This window comes from Rissa tridactyla, chromosome Z, assembly GCF_028500815.1.
Source record: "Rissa tridactyla isolate bRisTri1 chromosome Z, bRisTri1.patW.cur.20221130, whole genome shotgun sequence".
In the NCBI taxonomy this organism is placed as follows: domain Eukaryota; kingdom Metazoa; phylum Chordata; class Aves; order Charadriiformes; family Laridae; genus Rissa; species Rissa tridactyla.
The window spans coordinates 32,509,899-32,531,048 of NC_071497.1; the positions used below are offsets into that span (position 1 = coordinate 32,509,899).

The 21,150-nt window shown below is 37.6% G+C and overlaps 1 protein-coding gene across 2 annotated transcripts in view; it reads right to left on the bottom strand.

Annotated features, from left to right (window-relative positions):
* Nucleotides 1-21,150, bottom strand: part of SLC44A1 (solute carrier family 44 member 1) — a 71,419-nt gene that overhangs the window by 11,538 nt on the left and 38,731 nt on the right. For both annotated transcript variants that reach the window (XM_054185448.1, XM_054185447.1), the window contains exons 5-13: nucleotides 17,392-17,485; nucleotides 12,923-13,092; nucleotides 10,949-11,038; nucleotides 8,838-8,965; nucleotides 7,755-7,941; nucleotides 5,410-5,575; nucleotides 2,222-2,378; nucleotides 1,886-1,969; nucleotides 699-836 (exon numbers count right to left, since the gene is read on the bottom strand). In XM_054185448.1, coding sequence (XP_054041423.1) covers nucleotides 699-836; nucleotides 1,886-1,969; nucleotides 2,222-2,378; nucleotides 5,410-5,575; nucleotides 7,755-7,941; nucleotides 8,838-8,965; nucleotides 10,949-11,038; nucleotides 12,923-13,092; nucleotides 17,392-17,485 — 1,214 coding nt within the window. The remainder of the gene's footprint in view (nucleotides 1-698; nucleotides 837-1,885; nucleotides 1,970-2,221; nucleotides 2,379-5,409; nucleotides 5,576-7,754; nucleotides 7,942-8,837; nucleotides 8,966-10,948; nucleotides 11,039-12,922; nucleotides 13,093-17,391; nucleotides 17,486-21,150) is intronic.

Consider the following 21,150-nt stretch of genomic DNA (forward strand, 5'->3'; position numbering starts at 1 on the left):
TTCATTTCAACATTTCTGTCACCTGTGCATTTCTCTAATAATTTGAAAAACATCTTTTTAGGGAAATGTTTCCTAACACCTTTCAGACACCTCCATAAAGCCTATTATGTAATTTCATAGTCTCCTAAGCACCTATATCTTCATTATGTGTTTATTTCTTCTTACATCTTATTGACTTAATTTACTAGACTGAAAGTCCAGCCCGCTGTACTCTGACTTAATAAAAGTACAGGAATGTAATAAGCTGTCAGTTCCTCATAGCAGGCTCCTATACTACCTTCCAGTACAATTTTGTCATAAATGGTGAGCAATAATGTGCCAATTTTCAACATAAACCTGGAGAGCCCTTATTAAAAATAATTTAGAGCAAATGCTTCCTTTCCCTAAAATTCTAGGTTTTAACCACAAAAACAATCAAAAAGCCAGAACTTCCAATAATCACTTTTCTCTTTACTCCCTAAAAATAAATTCATGCAATAGGTGTCCTTATCTTCAGCTACTCCTTTCTGATCATTTTTACTTAAGTGGGTCATCTGTTTATCTTTGCTATCCTGGACAGTCCCTAGATGTAGCTAGATGTAATAAACTGCATTATAAGAAACAGGAATTTGAAGGCATTTTGTATCTGGGGTGCAAGCCATTGCTAGCAAAAGCTTGTTACTACATAGGTCAGTAACAACTGTATACAGCAGACATACCTTTCCTAGAAACAGCATAAAATCCCCAACTGTGTTTATGGCAGCCACTCGCAAAGCGTTTTCCACTAGAATAACAAAGGCATCCTTTGCTGAGGTGCAGAAGTTGGTGCTGTTGATAGCTGTGGCTGTATATGCGTTCTGGGAAAAGGAGGTTGAAAATTTACTCATGGAATGATTAGATATTCAGATGGAGGGGGGGAAGAACAGGGAGAAGATGCGGGTTCTGAATAAGTCACAGAAGTCATATGATGTTAATGAACAAAGATTCCCTTGAGAGTTGTTGAATCAAGCAGTGTGCACCAGCTGACAAAAGACTATATGAGGTAGAGAATCACTATTCTTCTCCTCCCTTGCTCATCATTTATGCACTAACAAGTTTATTCCAAAAAACTAATTAAACAGAATTTGCAATTTCTCTGCAGGAGGAGGTGAGCAGCGGCATAACTACAGCAATTAAGTAGTTAGATAAAATATTCTGCAAATACAACGGAGTTTGAGAGTCATACAAGTCCACCATGATAATTTCTAGATACATCACTAGACTGCATTTAAAGTGAGCCATGATAATTTTCAAGGATTATACTGGTGGGTTTTTTTAAATGCTGCCTTCTGCTTTTGTTTCTGTATTTTCACAAGCAAAAACATGAACAACAGTGAAAGGGATACTAGAGAGATACGTAGAGAGGTACTTAACAGAGGTGGAACCATGGGCCAATAAAATCTCTTTTACAAACAGGTCTGACCAGCCAGTGTGTCGCAACTTACAACTCTTTTTCCACTTTGTAGATGATGATGACAATTTGATGTTATGTACAGTTTTTCAATTGTGTGAACCTTAAATATTACACTTAGAAGAGCTTCACCTTTTCACAACAAACATATTTTGAAACTCAGATGTAGTTTGATAGAGTGGACATACAGAGGAACACCTCCAACAACCACATTCTCATAAAGTTGAGATACCATGTTCAGAAAGATGAACACCAGCTATTTTTCACCTTTACAAGGTAAACAAAGACTAATGTAGTGATTTGTAGTGTAATTTCAGTAATGGAGAAAAGACCAAAGTACCTTCATTGAAGTTCAGTTCCAAAGTATGATACCTTATGCGTCAGCCTCAGAGTGCATTCTGGGAACCACATATATTATCAGCCCTTACATAAAACTTGAATATTGAAAAATCTTACCTGATTTAAGTAGGTCAGGCACTTTTCTAGACACCAAAGGCAGCAGATGCAGGCTTTGAGCATACAGCGAGCACAAGCATTTTCCTAGGAAAGCACAGAATGTAGGAAAACAAAGGTAAAGATTAAAACCAACGGATTTAAGAAAACAATATTCCTTTGTATTTCAGTAACTGATACTTAGCTTGGTAACTTAAGCAGTCCCTCTCAGTCCCATGGTCCTTTAAAGACTAAATATTCCAAAACAAGACTTCTAGCCCCCACACAGATTAAATTAAATTAGCTGTAAACACATCAGGCATTGGGTTTCAGTAAGAGAATGGAATCTATTTCTCTTACTTTTCCTTTGAGTTGTGTATGAATATACATAAGAATCATTCGTGGTATCTTCACTAGTGTGATAATGAAAGACCCCTTTGCCACTGTTCCTAGGTGGTAACAAACAAGGCGATTAACAGATGCCAGAATAGGAGTAAATGGCAGATTCCTTTTCTCCCTGTTGAAAAGAAAAAAATAATAAAGTAGAATGATCAATATGTATTTAGTATCATCTAGAAGTACTACAAATTCTTAATGAACTAATGTGCAAAAGGAACGTATTATCCTTTTACTAGCTTTCAGTGTGTGTTTTTCACTCCACACTGACAGTCTGTGCAAGTCACAGTTTTGGCTCTAACGCTGTAACAGGAAAAGGATAAGGAATCAGTATGTCTTAAGGGTAGTCTCACCAGCAGTTGGCTGCATTACTGCTATCACCAACTGGAAGTTTCTACAAAACTAGATTTGATGGTGTGCAATTCAAAACCTTCCAAAAGAAGCGACAAACAAAGCTAACATTTTTTCAGTCGGACTGTGATAAACTTGCTTTCCCATCTCTTGTGGAGGTCTTTGTGGAGACTTTGGAGAGGATATCACTATCATTATTTATTAGGTAAATTCTTTTCTCAGATGTTTTGCATTTCTGATTTAGCTATTATATCCTCAAGGAACCCAATATTAAGCCTTAAAACAAGCTATTTTATTGCAACATAGCTAGAATATTTTTAAACTATGAGATGAATACTCAATTTCACAGTTTTGAAGCAATTCCCTCAAAGTTTTTATTTCCATTTCCTACCAATGAAGCCATTTCTATTTCTCTCTCAAGGAATAGCTTTATTCAACATTTAAAGAATGGCTCTTCTTCTTTATTAGAGTTATAATACTAAGCATATTAAAGGAACAAGTGCTAACATTCCAAACATAAAATATCTCCTCAGCTTGGGAGGAAGTTATTTTCATGTGACTTGCATTCAAAAGGATAAAAAAAGTAGAGTCTTCATTCCATGAAACTAACATCTGTGTAACTTAATCCTGAGATGTCAACGATTAAAATAGGTTTACCCTGTATTTTCTTACGATTAACCTTTAGAGCTCAGGTGGGGGAAGCCAAATTCTATTCCATTTTGGGCACAACCACATAAAAGGCCTGAGCCTTACACCCAAGCAACCCAATAACTTCCTCCTTTTGAGGTAAATGCAACAGAGGGCAGAGGCTGTAATGCAGAACACCTTGAGGTCTGTTATCGCCCAAGTTGAAAGGAATCCAGCTGGCTAAGGTGAATGAAGAGTGAATATATATAAAACATTTCTCCACAGATAGTTTCACCTCATTTGCTTTGGAAAGCTGCTAATATGCAAAATAATGGGTAAGTCCAAATTAATTCACTTTCCTTTCTTACTAAGTCGCTTTTCAGACTAGAATTGTACCTTAAAATGCAGAAAAGAAGAACAGTAGGGAGACATAGATACTTACTAACTGGGGTACAGTTAAAAGAAAAATCATTCACCCTCAGGTGATAGAAAATACATCAAGTTACAGATGAAGCATACACATTGCTAAGTGATCTATTTACATGCAAAGATACCCTCTCTCCTCTGCATTTTCCTAGTTCGTTACTCAACCTAGTTTAATTATTCACAAGATTACATCCCTGTAACATCTTGTAATAACTTCACAGATGTATTTCGCTGGTATATTGGAGGACTTCATCATTAATAAAGTAACAGAATTTCTGTCAGCATAGTAAATTAATTCCCTGCCTTTGATATTGCTTTAAAGACTAGGGCAGATAAGGAGTCCAATATAATTCAGATAACAGTCTCAATTAAAAAGACAAACCAATTAAACATTTGTGATCTGAATCATGCACTTGAAAAATTTCTGCATGCATTATTTAAAAACTGATTTTTAAAAAAACCAGACTCTTAAAAGCACATGGCAGGAACAGAGTGCGGCTTCTGGATATCATTCGAAATTTTTATATAGAATAGCCCTCACATGAAAGGCTAAAATCACATACTAAAACCCAATGGCTGAACTACATGTGTATTTAGGATACTTCTTGGGGATAGCATCACTCCAACATCTTGGTTTTCCTTTCCTAAGTAAACCAACATTGCTAAGTATCTTGTCGACGTCCTCTGCTCATTCTGCTCTTTACCCAAAGGAGTTGTATTTATATTGTTTGGAATAGACTTTGAGAATATCTGAAGTAAAATTACTCATCTAGTTCTTGAACAATGATGTGGTGGGTTTGGGGTTTGTTGGTTTGGGGTTTTTTTTTGGGGGGGGTATGGAGGGGTGGGGTGGGGTGTGTGAAAAAATTTATTATCAACTACTAGATCTAGGACGACATGTAGAGAAGCTTCATTAAACTATACTTTTATAAAACAGGTATTAGTGTACTTGCTTCTTTTCCTTATCAAAAATACTGCCATAGTTCCATTCTACATACCAAAAATGTAATGCTTCAGACCACTGAAGTACCATTTATTCTCATGAAATACTAACAAAGCACCTGATACCATTTTTTTAATTAAAAACCTGGGTCCTAAATTCTTGTGCTTGAAGGTTGGTAAAACCATTGCTTAATAATTAGTATTGCCGTCTTGAATAGCTAGCAGATACACGCGGAACAGCCAGCATAAAGCATGCCCTGATACACAACTTCGTACACAAATTAAATATGGAACCTTAACGCACACATATCACCTTGTATTTGAACATGATCTGTTCAGGATCTGTGTGCAAAGGATGACTCTAATAACATCTTAAGTAATCGTGTGTAAGAAAGATTAATGAAGCACTGTTAGTAAGTTGAACGGGACTGATTTGTAGTTAAAATAATAATCAAATGCTTTCAATATTTTTTTATCTCTACTGAGCTTATCAGCATTAATTATTATTAGCATTATAGATGATCTTCCAGGTGCACTCTGCTTTATAAACAGTCATCCGCATCTGTACAATGCGCACAGGTTACAAGGCAAACAAGACTTCAAGTCCAAAATATCAAGAACACCACCTACAATCGGCAAAACAGATTATTTTAGGACTTGACGTGATTTAAAGAGTCAATACAATTCAACTGCTCTCCAACTTTTAGGACGGAAGCAAGTATTCTCCTCAAAAGCTGTGTCCCTTATTACTTCTGTTAATTCCATTTCTAGGCTGCTCAAAGCAGAGCTGTTAAAGCTGTCCTTACCTTGTAAAATAGTATGTCACAACAGCCCCTGCTACCGTCATCTGCTGACAGGCTAGGATAAACTCGCTGATCCAGATCAGTCCCACTACGTGGTACCACCACATGTATTTCAAGGGGCCTGCCATCCGAAATTCAACAAATCCTTCTTCATTCGGGACAGGACTACCTAGAAATAAATGAAGGTAAAAAAGGAAATGGTGCTTAAATCAAGTCAGAAAGATGGAAGCACACAGTCTACAGCAGAACTCCTCTAGCTTCTACTAACACTACTACATGTCCTGTTTAGGAAGATTGTTCATAAGGAAGATACAGCTTTTGAGACAATCAGTACAATGGCATTTGAAAAAAGCACTAAAGAAATATTCTGAGTGCACTCAAAATCCTGCAACACTTCTTTTATTTTATAGCCACATGCTGAAAATTTCCCAAACTAACCACCAGCAAGTAGCAAAAATTCTGATAATTAAACATAATTAGAAGCCTGACTCAGTCATTCTTAATTTCAGCCTGCTGCTCTGTTGGTATTATTCGTAGAATCAGCATCAATATTAAACTTCATAGCTCCTTACATCTGGATGTCAACATTAAAAACCACTTTTTTCTTCCTTATGGTAAGCCTTTGTACATGTACTTGTCAGTTTTTGTCGTTTTACAGTTATTTGTCGTTTTAAAGTTATTTACAGACATAAGGAAGAGCTTTAGAGTTTCTAACCATGATTTCATACATTCAGAAATCCATTGACTCTGTGTCTCATCTGAATAGCAGTATCACGGGTTGAGACTGACAGTACATGTCAGAACCCCCCTAGGATAACCTCTTTTCCAGTGTGTCAACCCACATGGAGATGGTTCATCTTATACAACAGTTATGTGAACGTCTGATGAGATTCAGAAAAATACTGAAAATGACATCACGTGTATAAAATATTTACCTTGAAAACCACCCTTCAGACTTAGCATTGATAGCACCTTCTCCACCTTCTTAGCTACACTTTTATGCTTACATAAAAAAAAAAATCAGTATTTTCTTGTGAATAAATTGAACTATTGAAATAATTTTGGTTTTAGTGAACAAGCTCTTCATAAGCGTAGGCTTCTTCTCATACACAGATAACGTAGACTTTTATTGAAAAGATCTGTCCCTCTTTGCACAAAGATTTTGTTTATCCGATATCAGTTAAGATAGTGAGTGCATATGAAGTTAAACGCATAAATTAGTCTTTGCAGAATCAAGGCCAATGAAAGAGTTCTGTCAGAAAAATAAAACATCAGTCTAAATTCTGATACAAATCCAGTCTCTGTGCAGTGGTCTTAACTCGCAGTGAAGCATGTGACTGAGACTTAACTCACTTTCAGAGGTGAACGCTTTCTGCACATAGCGCATCATGCCACACAAACTAAAAATTCAACAGTGATGAGAACTAGAACAGGTGAATTCTATTACCTCCATCCCTTGCTAAGAATTCAGGCTATGAAATAAAAAATATTTATCTTGTATTATTGTGAAATAGCCCTGTGATCTGAAACACTGCTACTTTTCAATCAGTAGTAAAACAATAAATTTCAAAATTCTAAGGTTTTAATAATGAATGATTGTCTCTATTGTCTACAACTTACTGCAAAATAACACAGACATCTCCTATTTCAAAAAGCAGTTGCTAGGATTCTCTGCTGAGGTAACTAAGATTTGAACCTATAGGATCAACTAATTCTAGAAGCACTTGTCAGACCCTGAACACAAAGCTCTCCTTCTACGCACTTCACAGCAGGCAGAAATCGAGAGCACGCTGGCTGCTCTCAGAATCTGATGTATAAACAGCAGAAAAATCCCCCTAATAATCCTGGAAAATGCTGAAGTAATATTGGACACCTAAATTATGAACAACTGAACGCTACTTTGAGTATATTTACATTTTGGGAGACGGTAGATGTGTGGAACGGCCCTTTCATTACTATGTCTGCATCTGTGCAAGTGCTGGCTGTACAATAGTTTGTGAGATTAGCTGTAAGATTGGCTGGTTTTGACCTGTTTATGTAAAATTAGAGGTAATTATTGGAAAATTTGCTATAGCAGCCTTACTAATGGAGTCTTGTAGTTTCCAACATGCCAACTTGCATCAAATCAAAAGGCCTGCCTAAGGCACAAAATAACATACTGGGAATGCAGACTCAAATGCACAACAACTTTCTTGAAACAAGTGTTTTGAAGTCACTGAAGCAGACAACAGAAGCATAGCACGTGGGGTTTTGCTGCAGAGGTTCCCACATGCTTTTTAACCAATGCTGCCTGAAATCATATAAAAATGAAGCGGAATTTATTTAAAATAAGCCTGATAGCTGCTTACCTGTAGTACCAAGGAAAAGCAGGACTGTGATCCAGTATGTCCAGAAGAGGATAAGCACAAAGAATGTCCAAAATGGCTGGAAGACTAGCAGCGGCAAGTGAATGAAGACCTTGCCGGCCACGTGGAACAAGGCAATGGTGAGAGCTACTCGTTTGCGCATAATTAACATTATCAAGAACAAGATAACCTAGAGGAAGAAGTTTCCAAATGACATTTTAGAGAATGGAAAAATAAGCAAGCTATCGTCTTGCACAGCTAGGATATTCAAACACAGCAAATTAACACATGCTCTATTTAGAAGATCACAAGATCAAAACGAAAAAACCTCTATTAGCTGCTTCTAGTAACAAATTATTTTACAAATTATACTTTTGTGGAATTCCAGTATCATAATTATGTATTTGGAATCATCACCAGCCTCAGGCTTATGAAATTAGACCAGATTCTATCCTCAATTATGTTTCACAAACCAGTGAAATCAGCCAGATTTAACAAAGAATACAATTTAACAGCTACACTTGGGCATGGTGTCGTGAACTTGGCATTTAAGTTAGTCAAACATTGTCAATTTTTAGTAGTAAAGTCAGTAACTGAAACAAACAGCAAGGCCTGAAGAAGATAAATTGGTTCAGTAATAATTTTTAGTATTTTTTTTTCCACAATGATCCTTCTGTAGATGGAAAAATTTGGGGAACAACCAATTTTGGAAGCAGAAATAGTCTAAGGGCCTTCAAATAAACTGAAATTATGAAGTATCTCTGAAACAGGAACCTAAGAAAAATCTCGTAAGTGAAACTGGATTGGGAGTCCAATATTGTACCAATTCATGGAAGTCCCTGTGGACATTTTACAGTACAGGGAAGTAGCTGCAGGGTCAGGAACTCTCTTCTGACTGAAAAATAGGTATTACAGAACAACGCATAGAAGTAAAAATAAAAAAAAACTCAAAACACTGCAACAGAACTTGCAGTAGAAATAAACTCTTCCAAAATGTGTGCAATATAGAACTTTCACCTGAATAAAAAAATTGAGACAACCAGGAAGACAGAACAAGAAAATAATACAATCATTAGCAAAACATACCGTGAAGACTGTAGCTGAAATAGCATAGATCAGAAGAGCCTGAAGATTGTCTTTGGCTATTTGAGTCTCAACAGCACTGGCAGATATTCGTTGTTTAGCATACAGCCACCACAGGACTCCTGTACCACCTACGTTTTAGAGAGAAAAAAAAAAGGCTGAGAGATGCTCCTATGTGACACAGCTGTACTACCTAGTACCAAAGAAACTAAAGAGTTTCTTCTTTTAAGTCTAGTCTGGTACAGAAGGCTCAAAGGCACTGACGGCTAAACCAACAGAAATTTCTGAGGACAGAGAAGTGTACTCTTCTCAAGTGGATTTTCACAGTCTCACCCCACTATGACAACTTAAGAGCTGTGCAGCTCTTCGACTTCGTGTTTTAGGGTGAAATGCATGAGAGGACTAGTTCATGGGGAACCCTAACAACAAAGATCACAGCTCCCATTAGACAGGCAATACAGTAACAAAAAGAATAAAGAGTTATATGGTAGAATGGATAGATATGTGTGTATAATATGTTAGGGAGAAAGAATTTAGGAGGGGGAACAGACAGGGACCTTTGGATTACGATGCAAAATAACAAGAGGAACAAAAGAAGGAGCCTGCAATTTCTGGGAAGACTAACCAACATAAGAAGGAACAGCCCTGATACTGAAAACAGCACCTCAGGCTAATGACATACAGCTACACCTGCATCAGAAAATGTCTTTCGGGCACTGGAAAAAACATCATTGAAAGGCTCAGGAGACCAATATACTCTGAAGTACTTTCTTCTAACGCCTGTTACAAAACCCTAGCCTTAAGGCCAGAATTTTGTTCTCATACTCTATCTACCTTTCCAAAGTAGAACTTCATTTAAATACAAGACTCCAGCCCCTCAGGGAGGGTTTTGAGTATCTCCTTTGAGTATACTTCTCTGTTCTGTTGTTATTTCTGAATCATCTGCACAAGTCACAAGTCTTGGCTGAAGGTACTTTCAGGTCTAAAATGGAGGATGCTCTTTTGGTGTACCCTGAACAACGAATTCTGAATAAGCAGTATGTCTCACAAACGACATGTTCATGTAATGGATAGGACTTTTTTAGAGCATTATAACAGATGGCAGTAAGTCATTCAACTCTCCCACTCAACATAGTTGCTCAGTTTCTTAAGGGAATATAAATGAAAAAAAAAAAAACCAAATTCCCTTTACTGTGGTCAGAGATCTTGTGAACAGTAAGCAGAAAAAACAAGTGATCCTGAAAAGACGTAGATGGACTGCTGATTTTTTTTTCCATCCCTTGCAGTCATGCATTGCAAGAACCTCATGCATTGCTAGTACCTCCTAATTTAATTATCTATTCTTCTTCCTCCCCTACAGTCATCTGCCCATATATTTTGGTTTTGGTCCCGAGTATCAGTAATAGAAAACTTTACTTTTACAAACATAAAAGTTAATGTGATAAAGCAAGGCTATCTTTATGCAAGCGAAATAATTTTGCATGAGACAATCTTTGGCCATTCCCAAGATGGCATGGCTGGTTGCATTTCATACACGACCTAGGTCATGCAGGACATGTCACATGGAAATACAAGGATTTGATTAGAAATGCCAGAAAAGCACCTTGGCCTCGTCTCCTCAAGAACAGATCTTAGATAAACCTACAGAGCTACTCAGAGGACTGAAGGCATCAATGAACCTGTCAGGGTTGTATGGATGTATCTACACCCTAAGGGTCCCCTGAGGCTGCATAAACAATAGCTGCCCTTTGATTCCTGCATGCTTGTTCACATGTTTGGAAAGCAGGTTAAGAAAGCAGGAAACGTTTAGGGCTGTGCTACAAGTGCTGTGAGGAATATCCCATATTGCCTATGTGGGGTCTAGTGAGACAGGCTGAGAGGAAGCTGGCTAGCCAACCAGGGAGTGCATCAGATCTCTAAGGAGCAACGTAATCGCTGTGAGAGGACTGCAATTGCAAAGGTGGCATTTTTGACAATTGTCTTGCAAGAGACTCAAAGGAAAGCTGAAGGGAAATGCATGGTCCAAGATCTGTGCAGGATGTGGCTGACCTGAGGCCATGGAGCACAAATATTAGAACTGGACAGTCAGAAGCTGGGAGACAAGCAAGACTTACCGAGTGATCCCAGAATGACAAGAATTGTTAAAATCCAGACAAGTACTCTTGAAATGTACCTGATTATAACCATCAAAATCATGGACAACACTGCAAAAGAAGACAAATAAAATATGTAGAGCAATTATTTCAAGTAGAAATAGCCTTTCTAATTTTCCCACAGCACTTAAGCTAACTGCCTTCTAACAGAAATTTTAGACAGATTTATTTTCTGAGGCTTAGAAATTCACTGCACAGATAGTTAAGGTAATTAGGCGCCTCTACGCCTTCTGCTTTGATACTGTTGATTAAAACAAAGACAGCATAAATACATTTACATGGTACATTAAATACAAGACATAATGCATACATACAGACAGAGATGCATTTAGACAATGACAAAACAGACAGCAAGACATGATAGTAGTCCTAGTCTGGTAACAAAAGCACACCTCCTGAACAGCAGAGCAGAATTTGCACTCAAATACACTTGTCAAACAAGTGCAGATAATGTGACACCTGTGTATTCCAAAATGTCATGCCAGTAAAAAGTAAAAAAAAATTTCTACTTTATTTTCAGTATTCAAAATTAGTTCTTTATGAAGCTTTGTTCATATGGTTCCACTGCCATTCAGGAACTGGGTGTTAAAAAACCCTCTACAATCTCAGCCAACTAAGATTTAGTGTGTGTAAGCGCATGCACGTATTTTTACATATACTTCTTTGTGTACAGCAAATTACAGGAAAACCACTGGAACCTGGCTTTCTGAATCACACAGTCTTACCCATTGTTTAAAAATAAATAAATTCTGTTTAACTTTGGAGGTATGAAAAATATTTTTAATTAACTTTATGTAAAACTCTGTACTAATTTCTGACTCTAACCCAAAAGTAGCACTGCTAATTAGCCACTAGCTTTCAGATTCAGAGCAGTCTTTCTACCACTACAATGAAATACTGCAGCTGTCAAGACTGAGGAACAAACAGCTTTCCAGTTATAGCTGAGAAGATACTCAATGGTCCTTCGTGTTTTGTGCTTTTTTTTTTATGGTATCTAACATTCTCCTTTTCTTTTTTTTTAAATTACAAAGGCAGACTGAAGACAAAGGAATTCTTTATCTTGTATAACTGCACAGTGTTTCTTTCTAAACTACACACTGCTCATATACATGCATAGTATCTGGAGCTTCCCATTTTAGGATTTCAGATTTTATACTTGGAAAAAGTAAAATAAATTCATTATTAAAGTAATTTATGTGGGTGAGTAGCATTCTATCTTAATTCACAAGAATTCACTGAAAAAGCACTTCAGTCTAGTGCAATGTGTCACTCTGTAGGCCACAGGAATCTCACAACTGTGGAAACAGTTCAGCACCTCTACGCTGCTGGGAATTTCCAGCTCTTCAGACAAGGCTAACTTTTTCAAAGGCCTGAAGTTTTTAACTTTAGGCTAAGGGGAAGAACAGGATAACACACAATACAACAAAAGGGCACCTAACTCTCTTGCTTTCCCTCTGAAAGTTCTCATATCCCTGCACAAATATGTTAAATGAAGCAAACTAAACCCCCTACATTTTAGAGGAGTGTGCTATTGTGCACTTCTCACCCAGCCCTTTTTACTTGGAAAGGGTTTATTTGGACTTGGGTTAGCAGAAGTTGAATATTAGGAAAGGGAAAGGTGAAGATTATAATAAATTTGAGGATAATGGGGACGCTCTGTTAACTACACCAAAACTCATGTGGGCTAATCAACTGCCACACATCCTCTGTATCTCATAATCTGTGGAAGAGGAGGAAAAAAAAACAGGAATACGTATGTATATTGCTTCTGAATAAGTTATTCAGCTGTCAAATAACATTTAAAAAAAGCATTCTGAACCATTTTCTAAGGGCTCATTGCTATCATACATTTTTTTGCTCATATTGTGGTTAGAGGGTGTTAACAATCTCCTAATGCAGTACTAAGAAATAGCTAGTAATGAGAAAAACAATTACCTAGTGATAACAAGCAAAGTCCCATTATAATCTCTTTGCTGGTCATAACTCCACTAATCAGCCTGTGTAAGACACTACTGTCACTGACAAAGGTGATCAGGGCCTCTGCAAACTTGGCATAGCAGGAAATGTTCACAGGAGCACAGCGATGGAAGAATGGAATAGGTGCACTGGTGACACAAGAAAAAAAAAATCAGAAAAAAAAATTACTCCTACTTAATATAAATGCCACATCAACACACAAATGAAAGGTGAATAGATGCAACCACTCCACCCTCATAACATCATAACCAGAAACCATGTGTTGAATGCACAAGTGCTGCTGGAATGAGGATGATCGTAATGGGAAGTGATGCAGTTCTTACAAGTAACTCTGTGAGGCTGGAATGCACAGTCCAATAGGAAATTATTACCTTCCCCCGCCCTCCCTTTAAACAGCAAGGCTCAGAAAATACACGTTCCTATTTCCACTGAAACGTCTCTTATTCAAGTGTCAGGTGGTGAACCAGCAGCTGAAACAATGCCTTTCACTCGTGTTAGAATGGAATACTGGCCCACATTTGCAGCAAATGACATCCCAGCATGACAATACTCTTCTTGCAAGCATACATGTTACGCTAAAAGACATCAGCACTTAAAACTGCTGCAACGCAAAACCAATGTATTTGCTCCTAGTCCGTCCCCCTACTAAGCTTGCTCTCATATTGAAGATTGCAATCACAGTGTTTACTTTCATGAACTTTCTTAAAATTATACGCTACATTCTTTGCAAAATATGCAATGATGTCTCTATTGTTTCATTATTCCCAAACTGTTTTGGAAGCATCCTCCCCCAAAATACTGATGCCATACATTAAACTTTTCCGAATGCTCAGCAGAACCTGTTATCAAGTCCATCAGAAGAAGATGCAAGAGAGCAGAAACTTCACTTTAAAGTGGGTAATTTTGTTTTCCAAACGTTTCCCATTCAGTACCTGCCTTTCTTGCTCATAAACTATGTCAGACCTCAAAGTGGCCTATTACATCTTTTGATCGGTCTTCCCAATTACATCTCAGACACACGTTCCATGAATTACATGTTCCTTCCTATAACTGATGCAATGAAAGAAATGTCTTTGTTATTAAGTCAGTCTTTTCTTCTAGCCTCTTCAATTTGTTTCACCCTCCCCGATCTTCCTTACTTAAAAAGATTTCAGTGGACTGTAGCAGCAATGCACATAATCTTTTGCAGTTTCCCCATTTCAGTAATGACCTACAAACCAGCAATTTTCTGTTCTCAATAACTATTTGTTAAGCCCAAGCATTTCCAAAATTCTGTCATTTTAAACACATAGGGAGTAAACCAGCTGCCTCAGGCATATCCTTTCTATGCATTGTTTTTTTGTGAAAAAAAGACGAGATGCTGAAAACCATTAGTGTGTAATTATTCTCTACAGAATTCAGGAGAAATTATGATCACCTGCCACATCTAGGTAATTAATAGATGCTAGGTTTTTGTTTGAAGTGACTGACCATTGTAAATTACATGGTTTTAAACTTACTGTGCTGAGTAGGTAAATGCATTTAGAGATGCTCATATTGATGGTCTACTTTTAGGTAGTGATGAAGACAACAGTTATGCATAGCAAAGTAATTGTGAATTAGTCACAGTTATTAAAAACCACACTAAAACCATAATGATGGCTGCCCTATTTAAAAGCCAGCCCATGTATCTCCCAGCCTCTTTCAACATAGCCTATTTTGGAATATGCAGCATACTGCGGTTCATTATGTGCAGTAATACTGGGAAATACTGAAATCTGAGAGGTTTACTTAATTGTTAACTGCCACAACTTTGCAGGAAGCCTAGAGCATTTTGAAGTTGTCAATATAAATAATAAAAAATGCAAAATCTGAGTTGGGAATAGGCAAAAGACTGTCATTCCTGCATCCAAATATGAAAAATACCCATTATGAGAAGGGAAGCTAATGGGATTAAAATACTCTTTCAAAATACATCCCAACAGAGGAAAAAATGCTTTTTGCATACCTGAGTTTATATTACCCATCTAACGTCCCTTAAGCTATAGCAATTTCACTACACATTTTAAGTTAGCTATTTTTGTGTGCAATAATTAATTTCTAACTTTGTGGTAATTAATTAAAAAAAAAAAAAAAAAGGTTAGTGGTTCTTACAAGCTTTCTTGAGTAAATAGGACTCCTGAGAATCTACCTGTTGAGATATGCCACTAATTCAGTGGTTCTGACTGAATGAGTGGGTGAGGTAAGGTATTTTGTCTAATAAAAAAAATAATACAGTAATAGATCTATTCTCAGTACCCTGTGCTATTTTATATGGCCTTTTGGTTATAACTTGATATGTTACATACCAAAATGGAATTACACGTTTCTGAGAATACCATGATATTTAATCATGAACAAGAGCAGATGATGTTAGAAGTTGTGTTTTCAAAGCAATATTCAAATGAAGAGACCCATCTGATGAACATGTTCAAGTACTAGATTTCAGAGGAGAGCTTCTTCCTCTCACTACTACGCCGGGGCATATATAGCAACCGGTGTGTGGGGAGCCTGGTTGGAGTGCCACTGCTTCCTGCTCCTTATAACGTCTAGAGAGCAGCCCCTTGGCACAGGTCAGCACAACTGTTTGATAAACGCCGCAGGGAAAAGCTGGATAGGTTTTCCTCTAGGGCCCCCTGTTTCAAAACTACACAGCAAAGTCATGCTCTACTGAGGCTGAGATGTGCTATGCACAGTTTCTGGAAGACACACGTTTTGCTGGCTGCATTGCTAGATTGCTCTGCTGTGTCAAAGTTGGACATAGTGCCTTGAAGCTGGAGGATCAGAGTCCATTAAGAGGTGGAGCCGCAACTAAGGGCATGAAGAAGCCTAGTCCTCAAACAGAAAACATCAAGGGACAGTCCTCACAACATATGCTGTCTCCATCCCATGGACCTAATGGTTCATACCTCTGACAGATCAAATCTGAAAACAGAAGTGTTAGGTAAGCTCTCCCTGAATGCCTCAGCCTACACTGTGTTGGGTTTTCATTTGTTTGTCTCCACAGGATTCCATTTACCCTCCAAATTACACTAATTTACTCAAATAATTTAACTATAAAAGTCTGAAAAACATAGTGGTTTACAGATACAATATTGGCCTTTTTTGCTTTAGGACATTAAGTTCAGACTTTTCAATCTCAGAAAATATTCAATCATATTGAGCATTTTATTCATATCAAATAAAAAAGGGGAAATACTCCACCTACACAATAGCTTTTCAAAAATAACTTGAGGTAGTTTTTGTGAGGAATTTACATAGTGTCATTACAGCTCTGACACACTGTTCTTATCCTCCTGTTTTCTTATTAAGCTATATTCATTCAGACTGAATGACATGGGAACACACAGTGAGAAAAGTCAATATAATTCTGGCAAAAATTAAGACTGACAAGCCTTTTCAGTATGCAAGCTGGCACTGAAGTTTTCATTTGTTTTTGTATTACAGCTATAACAGCTGGTTAGCTTCATGGAATATTAATCTGCTGTGGGGAAAAGTAAAAAAAAAAGTTAATATTCCAGCTGCTACTTATTGTCACTACAACATAAAAAAAAATTATTCACTGGATAGGCTACCATGCTGACAAGAGAGACTTAAAATCCAGGTTTTCAGAACTGACACAATTGTAACTTTTAAAAAAACCATAACAGAAAACTATGCGTAGGGCAAGACTGCAGTTACAACCCACTACTGAATATGTTTGAGAAGCTAAATTTTGAGAAAACACAACATGATTCTTCTTGAGTGGAATTACTGGCAGAAGGGTGTGCACACAGTAATGCCACAGTTCCAGCCAGCATAGCTAGCAGAGTTTCTGGAGCTACAAACTTTCCTTTCCTACTTCACGAAAAGCAGTCTAGTAAAATATTTTAAACAATAAAATTCAAATTGATCTGTTTATAAAATATAGCCCTCCTTTTGGTACTTGACCATCCTCATATTGGTCATTTGGGGACCGAAAGAATAAAAAATGAAGCAATTTACTAAATCTGACTGCCTGAGGTCAGGTGTAAGAAGTGAACACCGCAGACAGCTGTGTGTGAATATATCCTTTTTCCTCCCAAAGATCCAAAGTGCTCCATAATTGCCTCTGATCGGCACTGCTGACAGGCAACTGGCTATAGGGTGAAAGGCAGTAAAACAGGTAATACTCAGCACAGCATCAGTTACATGAGACAAGAGAACTTGAAGATACCAGTTCAGTATTGTCAGTAACACATGCGTGAATAGTTTGCGTTTTTCTTTTAAGAGTTGCTTTCAAAATGTCTTTTAAAAACAGTGGCAATAATACACTAAAACATCCACCTGTAAGACAGAATAAATTTGTGCTGCATATTTTCTACAGAACTGTCATGAACAAAACAATCTCTGCTCCCTCCACCCCCAATCAAACAAGATGTTAATATTACCTCTCTGGAACAGGATATTTAGGACATAACTTGGCGGCCCTTGGGTCTGTAGTGTATTCTGATGGCTGTAGTTCATAGCTACACAGACTGGATCCTGTTGAGAGGAAAAGAAAAAGACTGATGGGGAAAAAATAAAAAACAAATATTCCTATTATTTCCAAATGGTACTAAAATTGATATAGGTCCTGATTCTGCAGCTCCTCATGTTATTACTACAAAGTTATGCTACAGTTCCTCCTGTAATGGAACAGTGAATCAAGCCCAACGCAGGCTTCACTGTAACAGAATGACACTCTTCATCTAACTTTGAGTCTTCCAACATTTGTGTATTTAATTCGAAAAGGCTAATTCACAATGCAGTGTAAAAGACAAGGACAAAAAGCACTTTGAAGTGACCCTCCCCTGCTACTCCACCATGCTTTTTCTTGATCATTTTTAGTGCATGAATATTGCATAAGACAACATTCATTATAGAAAGAAACCATTCAAGCGGGTTTTTCAGGGATTGTTTTGGTGTTTTCAAAATACAACACAAGCTCTGACCACATTAGATGTCCAAAGCTTTTAACAAAGCTGAACTCTCTCTATAAACAAATTGGTACAGCACAATAAAGATCAAGTTGCCTACAACCAAATTCAAATATAATTTAAGCTTTCCTTAGTACCTGACACTTGCCTAATGGAAGTACATTACCCAGACAGATCTCTTCCCATTTGTCTACAATCAAGATACTGAATATCTGAGCCAATGCTTCTAGGAATATAGCAACTGCCAAATCAGATTGGAGCAGTGGTCTCTCAGAAACCGGAAGAAGAGGTAAGGAAGCCTCCAACAGTATAAGCTGCCTACGCAAAGATGAGTTCCTTCCCAAGTTTGTTTGCTAACAGATTGCTTACTCCCCAGTGCAAGGGCTCTGGATACCTAGCCTTTAGTGTTGTTTTTTTCTACATAATAAACTAAGGACATACTGATCATCCCTAAAATATTCAGTTCTTTCCATTATGAAAGTCTCCTCTTCATAAATACTTTGTAGCAGAGAGTTCTACAAACTGGATCTGGACAATACATACACACTTTTACCCGAATTAAACCAAGACTTCTGACAGACAGCCTTATCTTGCTCTGCATGACACCAAACAGAAGTATTATTTGTAGAAATTGTAGAATATTACTGGCAGACATCTTGTTTACCATTGCCACATTGCTACCTCTATGAAGGGACATCTTCTATTTACAGACTGGAAGAGAAGACAGAGAGCAGCTGAGCCGGCTATCCCATGCAGTCTCTGGAACACTACTTAAATACCACTTTACAAATTAGTTTTCTTGGGGCAGGTCAAAAATACTAAATACACCATTGAAGACAGTTAGATTTCCTGCAAAGAGAAGGTATCTGGTAAAATATCTGAACTCCATTTGCAATTATAATGTTTATATGAATCCCTATGCCTCTGCTTGCTGATGTGGTAAACGTGGCATCAGATAAACAGACAACAAACAAAACTACCTACCTTACATCACAGTTGTAAATGTAATATCTAAAAATAATCATTATTCTTTTTGGACAAAAAGGCTCTATACTGCTGCAAATTTTTTTAATCTATTCTTGTAGATGTGAAAACTTTGCGATCAAGTGTGTTTATAAACAATTCCAGAATTTGATGGAGGGGCAGCAGTAGAGAGAGTCACATGTTTATCTTAAAAACAGAAGGAAAAAGAAGATTGCATTTACATTTATTTTATTTTGAATACAGGCCAAAAGCTAAGTTATAAAGATGTCTAGAAAAAGAAGTCTTATAGAAAGAAGTGAGGGGGCTGTGTAAGAACAACTGTATACACATTCATGATACAGAATGTTCGGTGCCAGCTTGGTAATTTTGCCATTCAACACTAACAAGTGTTGAACAGTTTAAGTATCTTATGCAGAGGCCTCCATACCTAAAAAATTCTGAGGCACACAGCTGATCTGTGGATGCCCATGCCTGCCTCCTCGTGACTTGTAGCAGTTCATGCAGAAGTGAAAAAGGGCAGGATTTGCTATGGTCAGGGAAGGAGGATCTAGGTTCTTTGCACAAACATGCATCTGAAGACCTTCTGTTTGTACCACAAATGTTAAGCCAAGCAAAATCGAATGCCAGGTCCTGATCTGCAACACAGGTCACAAGCCATTCAAGTAGGACTTGTAGATCAGGGTAACCCAATAAACCCCTGGCTGTAAAGCAAACTGGAGGCACCTTGACAAAGGCATGTTTCCTCCTGTCATCCAATGGAGCAGTGGACAACTCTGGCTGCTACTATCACCTCTTGCCTATGAACCACTCTTTGGATCTCCTCCCTTCAGCTGTCCACCTCATGTAGCATGCTTCTTTAGACTCACAGCCAAGCAGAAAAATATTTTTGTGGAGCTTGTCAGACAAGGGACCTAAACAAACTACTAGTCCAATAGCTGAAATAACGCCCATGAGATTTATTTGTTCTTTTTTCCTGTATAATTAGGCAGAATAAATTTTTACTATTCCCATAAATATTTATTTCTTTGTATTTTGAAAACTTTCTGACTTCTCTAGTACCACATTGTTTGAGGAGTGTTCTACCTCAAACAAACTGATTTCTTAACAAGAGTCCCTGTGCATCAACAAATAAAAGTTTGAATTTTGTGTGAAAGTGGGAGGAATGGACTGCTTTGAGAAACCTTCAACCCCATACTAGTTATTCTGGGTTAGTAGAGACTGTCTTAGCACATCCAGTCATATTGTTGCTGTTTGAGTTTGCAAGGCCTGCAAAAGCTTAAAGAAGAATGAGAATCATCTACTTTGCTGAGATAATTAGTTTACCAAAGACACTACTATTACTGCTAAATTATTATCACTCGCAAATGTTTCCAAAACATTATGGGTAAAATTCAGAGAACAAACTAAAAAATCATTAAAGCAATACATCCTTTTCTTCCTACAGCAGTGCACGTATTTCTTCTGGAGAAATCATTAGGCAAACAACATCAAACTGTCCTACAGGGACTGGATTTGAGATCCCAACATGTTGTAACCTTAAAGAAAAATGCTACTAAACTATGCACACCAACAGTTGCCAGGCTACTGGAAAGCACACAGAGTTTACTGGTCCCACAGAGCTGTATTTGGTGCTTTCACCTACAAAGTGATATTCTGGAGACACAACACAGCTCCTGTTCCATGGTTTCTTTTCCATGAATAGAGTTGCTCCAACCATTAGAATATTTTGGGGCCGTGACTGGAGCAAAGTATCGTAAAAGACAAACTTCCCTACGAACATTAACCAAGCCATAGAAGCGAAAGCCACCACTTCCTTTAAAAAGCCTTCTTTCTGTTTTGGCTAGTCTGAAATTAGTAAGGAGCTGAACAGCCATTACCTCTGGCATTCTTAGGAACAACGACAATTAGCGCAAATTATGCAAAGGTGCTGTAGAAAGCCAGGAAAGATGGGGGAATTAAACAGTTATTTCAAAGATTCTTCCCAACTGAGAAGACAAATTATTAAAGGTCTTGTGCGCTCAGAGGACACAGTATGGAACTTCCCACAGTAAAAGGGAAGTTCCATACTAAGCTGAGGTAGTCAGATAAAACTAGTTTTAGCGACCAGAGCTCCAGTACAGCTTTCCTTCCTGTATTTGCTGTGCCGTAAACAAACACGCAAAACCTCTAGCTACATCAGCATCACTATCTACATAAAAGTTTACAACTTGAGAAATGGTACAACCTCTAAAGTTATCTCAGCTTCTG